This window comes from Chenopodium quinoa, unplaced genomic scaffold, assembly GCF_001683475.1.
Source record: "Chenopodium quinoa cultivar QQ74 unplaced genomic scaffold, ASM168347v1, whole genome shotgun sequence".
In the NCBI taxonomy this organism is placed as follows: Eukaryota; Viridiplantae; Streptophyta; class Magnoliopsida; order Caryophyllales; family Amaranthaceae; genus Chenopodium; species Chenopodium quinoa.
Genome location: NW_018742991.1, coordinates 20,409 through 28,973, shown reverse-complemented (window position 1 = coordinate 28,973; position 8,565 = coordinate 20,409). Strand labels below are relative to the sequence as shown.

Sequence of the window (8,565 nt, the reverse complement as noted above, 5' to 3'; positions counted from 1 at the left end):
GTAACATGACTTGCACATGTTACCATTGGCAGTTGACTGGTATTCCATGTGTGTGCATGGATATGCATGCATTTTGGACAAGAGGGTGGACCCAGAAGACTATGTGGATGGGTATTACACAAGGCAGAAATATTTGTATGCATATGAGGAACCTGTGAAGCCTATGCCTGGACCCAAGCATTGGGAGAAGCATCATCATCTAAGACAGCCCTGCCTCCAGCAGTAAGAGTTATGCCTGGTAGGCCTAAGTCAAAGAAAAGAAAGTTGGAGAGAGGAGAGGGAGCATCTGAAAGCAGTGGCAGCCAGCAAAAACAACAAAAGAGGCAAAATAGGTGTGCAAACTGTGGACAACTTGGTCATTATGCCAAGACTTGTGGCAATCCACCATTGCAAGCTCCTGCACCTCCACCAGATGCCAAACTAGCATGCAAACCAGTTTTGCAAAATGCTTGGAACAAGGAACAAAGAAGAAAGAAGGAGGCAAGGGCTGCAATGAAGGTGTGTACATTATCAAGCCTAACACACTACATGTCTACTGCTTTTTTGGATAAACTAAGATTTTTTTTTTTTTTTGACAGACTGGTGGAACTCCTGGGCCATTCAGCATAGCAAACCAAAAATTCCCTCAACAGAGGCCATCCCAACAACAACAACCTGCCACCCTGCACCCAAGCATCCAGGCATCAACAACAACAACTGCAGCAAAAAAAGAGAACAACAGCAAAACAGCCAACAAGAAAGCAAGGAAAAGGGAAATGAAGAAGAATTAGAGTGTAGTTTTTAGTCCCTAGACTTTTAGCTTCCTGGATATTGTACCCTGCAACTTTCATTCTATGGTTTTTTAAGACAACTTAGTTTTTGCTAGTAATTTTGTCTATAAAAACTAGTTCTGTGGGAATATTAACTGTGATGGTTGCCAAGCACTTTAGTGCTGAAATTGCTATGACAGACTATTTGATTGCCACATTTATTTATTGCAAATATCATTCACATAAATACACCAACAATAACTAAATACACCAACATTAACTAATATACATTCATAAACAATTCAAAGTCTTACATTTGGAAGTTGTTGTCTTACACCAACATCATCTTAAATACACAACTTGTAACTGTAACCAAGTTGAATCTCATTTCAATACAAGTAACACAATTATAATCAGAAATAAACAACATATGGTCATTGCTAGGACAATTGTGCATCCACCACCATATTTGTATTGGCTTTCCTTGCTGTATTTCTTCCTCTCAGAACTTAAAGCTTTGCACTTCACTAGCAAGTTGTCATTCTCACTTAGCAACACCTTCTTTGGCCACTTAAATCTTCAACTTCTCTCTGTAGTGAGTTTATTTCCCCCTTCATCAATTTCTTGTCAAGTATTGATTAATGACATCCCTTTGCCAGTCTGTGCCATCTTCCTCATCCACCCACTCAAAGCACTTGCAACCCCTACTTTCTGTTTTAGGATCATAGAATTTGCAGGCTTTGAACTTCCTTCCAGGATTCTCTCTTGTCTATGATGTCAGCTTAGCCATAGGTATCCCACAGTCACACTTCCTTTGTTTGGAGGGAGAAAACCTCATCAACGACATTTACCCTGCAATTCAACCAAATTTAAGCAACAACTATAATCACACATTCATTATTAAACAAACATCACCTTCAATTACTCCCTACAGTATCACAAATCAAAAACCCCTAATTTCAATTCGGGTAAGAACCCTAAATCGAATTACTGGTATTAACTACCAATTACACCATTACTAAAATCCTATTCAGATTCTACATCATTCCTAAACAATCGCAATTACAATTAACCAACAACAATTCGTAACAAATTTGCAATTACAATTAACCAACAACAATTTCGTAACAAATTTGCAATTCCATCTTCCAATTGGTTTTCGCAAAAAATAAATTAAAAATTGCTTTGAACAACTGTGCTCACCTTAGCCTAGATATGCTCTAGCAAATTCACCTTCGCAGCTGAACATTCTTCCCAATTGTTGTGATATGATTACGATTCCAACAAATTTCGCCTCTCACATGAGCTTTGAAGAAGTTGGGATCTTCAAAGTAAGTACTAATACACAATAAACAGACAAAAAGAACTGTTGCAGTGGGCCCCACAAACGGCTAATCTAACAGTTTTCGTCAACTGGTATCAGTTTTAAAAAAACCTGATTTTTAGTGGTAGTAAAATAAAAAAAAAAAATTTAGCGGTAGCAAAATTCAATAACAGGACTTTTTGTGGTACCAAAAGTCAAAATTTCCTTATCCAAATTCAATAATATGTAACGTAATACGCGTACTCTATAATACTAATGGGTTTTATACCACGTATGTATATATGTATACAAAAAAATGCGTTATTGTATACAACACAATTTTTTTTTTACCGTATCTCAACCCTCACGGTTTTTTGGTCCGGTATTTACAGATTAGACACTTTGAGATAAAGATAAAAGACGCTACCGAAGCGACACCTTTTACAAGTTTAGCCAGCCTAGCTCTGCAGGTCAACGCTTGAAAGTAGAGGGGGGAGGTAAGGGAATCCTCCTACTCCCAAGAATTTTGTAGTTAGCGGGGCTTGAACTCGTGACCTCAAAGTCACAAGGTGAGTTCTCCACCAACTTCACCAAGCTTTGATTAGTACTATATGTAGTATATGTAATACTTCGTATATTTAGTGTGTATAAAACTTGGTCTTCCATATATACTCGTAACAAGATTATTTATGGCCATTAATGTATTTTGAACTAGGCAGTTGTGTTAGAACAAAAGCTTTATATTATGGTCTACTCTTAGGCTCTTAGCATATCTATACTAAGATTGTTGTTGTTTACATTAAGATCTATACTTTTTTTTTTTTTTTTTTTTTAGTTTAAAAAGGGTATGGGTAACAACACTTCTTAATAAAAAAAAACTGAAAAATTTAGGTCAAGTATGTACTCATAACAAATAAATTTTGACCTTTTTTTTTATATAATATTCTTTATACTCTATCATGTACCCATAAAATTTTAATTAAATTTGCATAATTTTCATATGGTATATTATTTACTATCAATCTATCACACAGCTAAAAAGATAAAAAGAATAATAATAACGTTTACTACAACTTGATGCATGCAGTGAGCATTAATGCAGAGGTTGACCCAGTAGATTTAGTATATAGTGTAATGCTCTCAAGTGTAGAACAGTGTTAGTATTAGGAAAGAGTTTCCTAAAATAGAAAGTTTCTCTGCTAACACATTAAGTTCACTTGTAGACTAGCTAGCTAAGTAGAGAAGTACCATTGGAAAATATAATTGTATAAGGCTTTCAAGTTAATTAGTGTCAACTTCCATTGAAGAAACTGGAAGGTCCAAGAATCAAAGATAAGAAAATCCAAGAATTATTCTGATTCCTTTTGATGATGATGAATTGATGATCATGATAGGATATATGCGTGATTTATAATACTATGACCATTTGAGCACAATCACCAACATATTCTTCAATTTTCAAAATATATGGTCCGAAACCCTAAATTCTTTGCTTCATGGAGTATCGAAACTAATTCTTGTTGTATACCGTCTTCCATTTTTATTGTCCTTGCACGTAATTAAAATTGAAGTATGTGGACTTACTGACTCTTATATGTGATCTTATAATCTGGTCAATCGTATATTTCTGCTACGAATTAGTATATGGAGGATATAACTTGGGCTTTGTGTTTTTATTCAGGTGATGAGGAGGATATAATAACCTTAATTAATTCAATCTTGCTTCCATTTGACACAAAGATTCGATTAGGAAAAATTGTCAAAAGTAATTAAGAGAAAAGTATGTAGTGACAAAGTATTAGAATTTAGAAGGAAAAAAAGTCATGATGTGATGTAAAGAAAATGTAGCTTTAACCTGGGGAATGAAAGAAAATGAAGTTTATTTTGGAACATACCAAAAAAGAGGAAGTGTGTCTTTGCTAAACCACCATATAGTTAAGCTTAATTAAATTTGTGTCATATTTTCCTAGGAAGCTAGATTTTTTTTTTTTTTTTTTTTTTTTTTGACAATAGGAAGCTGGAATATACCTATGTTATCATAATTTATGAACTCTGACTTTGAAAATATTCCGCGTATGCAGTTATGCACTAGCGTTATATGATTTACTACCAACGCAAACCAATTATTTTTTTACAAGATTTGAAGTAACTTGAGACCAATTAGAACATGCTTTGAATTATTATCATCTTAGGATTCTTAGCCATCTAATGTATTATTAGTATGTACATTCCTATATTATTTTTTGGAAGAAAAAAATGTACATTATATTCCTATTATGCAATTTAATAAAGGGTAAAATAAAGGTCTAGATAAGTTTTTGAGATTAATACATAAAAAACAATAAAACTAAAATAATGAACCTTTTATCTCAGCTCATCGATCTTATGACACGTGTAAACACTATAATGTACTCCAATATTTATACGGAGTAACAATTTTGGACATTGTAAGAGACATACACACACTATCTAGTTGCATTATCATATTAAAAGAAACGTTTTACACTTGTCATTTTTTTCCTTGATAGAATGATTTCCTAAGATCTTGTGTGATGAATTTAAAAAAAATAAAATTGTACTATACGTTAAACATAAAAATGTCTAGAAAACCCAATTCATACGGACTAAAAAGCCATATACGATGGGTTCAAGATCGAATTGAAATAGAAGAAACAAAAGCATAGAAGAAAGCAAAATTTTGTTGATGATTTCCTAAAAATTAATATCAAGTGGAAGTGGACAGCATGCAAGGAATCTACTAGTACCGATTTGAAGCAATAAAGAGTAAAGTTGAAGGTGTTTTGATTGAATGATTTTTACTAGTTTTTTGAAATTTGATAGAGATAATAATGAAAAATACAAAAGTTTAATGCTTTGTTACACATCTTTATTACCCAAATGATATATATATGCTTCGTGTTTACCCAAAAGATGACCAGGCCAAAAATGTAAAATGAGGCAATTTCTAAAGGACAGACAGTGTACATACATAAACATATTTACATATGATGATACATCTGAGGTGTCGAAAATAACCCAACCTTACCAAATTCGGTCAAGTAATCCAACTTAGATTTCAATCGGTATGTGCATAATAATTTAGTATGACTCAAATCCAAATCAGACCAGCCCGACTAGATCTAACCGAACTAAACCCAATTACTCAAATTGACACCTCTACAATACAAGAAGGAAATCAATAAAGTTAAGGTAGATACTCCCTCCGTTTATATTTAAGTGCCCCACTTTGACTTTGGCACTATTCACATGCACCGCTTTGACCATTGTTTGTGCTTTATATGTAAAACAATATAGTCAATGAATACTTGTTTGAATCGTCTCAAAACATAGTTTTCAAATATCAATTTTTTTTTTTTATAATTTATACTTATTGATAATCAATGATATCATTAGTCAAAGTTGTGCTTTATATTAGCAAGTGTGCCGGTTAAACTAGATCACTTAAATAAAAACGGAGGGAGTATATCATAGAAAAAGGAAGGTAAAAGAAGGTCTGTAAAATTTCCCATTTGAGGTAAAACTTGAGACCTTTGAAGACAATCTACTGCATGAGGCTATTTCTGCAGGTGTTTTCTTATATCTCACCCTCTTTCAGTTCTCTAGTCTTTCTCTCATAAAAATTCAGCGGAATTTCCGGGCTGTAAAACTTGTATACGGAGTTAGCATAAAGTACTTGTACTAGTATTTTTGACATATGGTTTTTCAGACATTTGTACGTACCCTACACTCTAATGGCTCTAACCTAACCTACTAAAGTTAATGTACAATATAGATATTTTTAGGTGGTACTCCTTTAGGGCTTTAGGTAGTATTTTGCTTGCTTTTTTTGGGTAGTGCCTCTTTTATCTTGTTTCATATTACTCGTATGAGGATTTGAGAAGTGCAATGCATCTAGGCCGGCTATACTAGTAAATTTTTTACGATGTTGTTGTGACATGATAAATTCATTGTCTTATTTGTAAAACTATTTTTATCACATAAACAACGGTGCAATTAGGATAGCCGATGAAGGTGCATGTTCAATTCGTCCCCACAGGTGAAATGACGAAGGTAGAGTTCTCATCTAACTAAAAATTTCAAGAAAATTCATTATTGTTGTTTCCTTTTCTAACCTCCTGATACAGGTGATGCTTAATTTTCTATAGCCGATAAAATGCTACTAAGTACTATGACATCTGTCCTCTACAACTAAAGATCATTTTAATTTGGATATACGTTACATGCATGCTTGATCCCTATATGCTTCTAACCTTTTGATATAGGTGATGCCTAATTTTTATATATAGCATGTATATAATGATGAAATGCTACTATGACATCTAACCTCTACAACTAAAGTTCATATTAATTTGGACGTACGTTACATGCTTGATCCCTATAGCTTTATGCAACAACTATTGTTGATTTGTTGTTCATGTTCAATGTATAATAACATAGTGTTTGAGATAAACCAACAAAAGGAGAAAAATAGTTGTCATAATGACTGAATCTTCATTTACTACTTGTATGATATATTTCTCTCACTGTATAATATTACATGTATTACCACGTTGGCTATATTTGTACAATATTAGTGTACTACAGGGAAAAATAAAATAAAATAACTAATAATCGATCAGTGATCATAGAAGTCAGTGAAGGCGGCAGGTTCTATTGCATTGTAAGTACCAGTAATATTTGTCACCAATGATATGAAAGATGGTTTGACATTTTATAATTATGGGCCATTTGCTTTTATAAATGAAGGAATATGTAGAGATTTCAAATTTAAAAAGTTTTTAACCGTAGTCACAAAATAATGAAAGTTTTTAACTATGATCAATCAATCTAGTCGTATCGTACTGTCTTTATGACTTATAACAAAGTGATGATGTGTACGGGATGTATATCTTATCCTGATTATAACACCCATTAATAATTGTCATGTTAAATTTTTTAGTGGAAAATAACTTTAGTGATTAAAGGTCTAATCAAACTCATAATCCTTGTTTGATCCTTCTTAAGAGATAAAGGATGATTGATTAGATTTGACTAATTGTGTTGATTAACATTAATGAACTATATATATAGCAACTTAGACATGCAATAAGAAAGGACAAAATTAGATCATTGTAAAATTTGCAATTGTAAAAAAAGAAGCGTATACAAAAGTCGGCCAAAAGTCCCCACAACTGAGCAAGTTGAAGATACGGAAAAGATGGCATCCACACGACGGCCCACACCAACAGAACACTTCTTGCTAACTTGGCTAGTAATGCTAGAATGAGTTAAGCTAAGGACCCCATAAATACCAACTCTAGTCTTCGTTCTTAAATAAAAGTCTAACTTGTCTTATACATGTAATTATGTATAAATTTTTTTAGATGAATAATAATAATAATAATAATAATAATAATAATAATAAGATTTGTTGAATGAAAATAAATAAACTAGAAAATAAAATAAGGTAAAATTAAAATTGTATTTAGAGATAGGGTTTTTAGGTGAAGTGAGCCTATTATTATGGTTGTTGTTGTCGTTAGCTTTGGTGGACTACTGGCTCGATCTGTCTGTTCACTTTATTTTCACTTATTTCAACTTAGATAAGTTCAGTTCAAATAAATAAAAATAAAAATAAAATAAAAGTTCAGTTAAGGAAAAATAAAATCTGATAAGGATTACCCAATTTCAAACTACAACAAATAAGTTTTAATAAAGTCTAATAAGTTCAGATAAGTAAAAATCAGGTGAATAGAACACACCATATCATACTTGTGTAATTCAACTTATAGTAAGATAAAGTAATTTGACTAGGTAAATTTCATATAAAAAACACTAATATATAATATAAATTTGATTTTGATTAATTTTTTTTATTATAGATAATAAATAATTTTAATCAATAAAAAAATAATTTTAGTTCAGTAAAAATAATGATCAAGTGACATGAATATAGTATATTTGAGTCATGTATATATAAAAATAGAACGTACGACACTCAAACGATATGTACAAACAAAAATGATGAAGGGGTTTGATTTGACATGTTGGGAGGAAGAGATAAAGATGGAGAAACAGGTACGAGTACAAGTTTATATGGATGTGCATTGTGTTCTTATCATACAGATCTTCTGATTGTAACATTGCTAAACTTGAAAAAAAATTATTTATATGACCTCCGTTCATATTTAATTATCACTTTATTGGTTCATGATGATTATGGTCAACGTATCAAGCAGTAAATGGTTTAGTTAAAAGATTATATATGATCATGGGATCAAAACTGTACTACTCCTATGACACTTTGGAGTAGGAATATCGATCTTAATTCCATCTTTTCACTCCTAAAATAAGTCGAGTCTACAAATTATAACTTCTACAATAAGTTGAGTCTACGAGTTAAGACTGGATTAAGAGATTGAGAGGGTTCAAATTCAATTAGATCATTCAACTCATCCTATATCTATCTATAAAATAATGTTAACGTTGATAGAGTATAAAACATATTCCTGG

General features: G+C 32.1%; 1 protein-coding gene across 1 annotated transcript; it reads left to right on the top strand.

The window, feature by feature from the left end:
• The first annotated feature begins 231 nt into the window (after positions 1 to 231).
• Positions 232 to 770, top strand: LOC110729786 (protein lin-28 homolog B-like). Its single transcript, XM_021909561.1, has 2 exons — positions 232 to 498; positions 579 to 770. The coding sequence occupies exons 1-2, from the start codon at positions 232 to 234 to the stop codon at positions 768 to 770; spliced, it is 459 nt and encodes a 152-aa protein (XP_021765253.1).
• Positions 771 to 8,565: the final 7,795 nt, after the last annotated feature.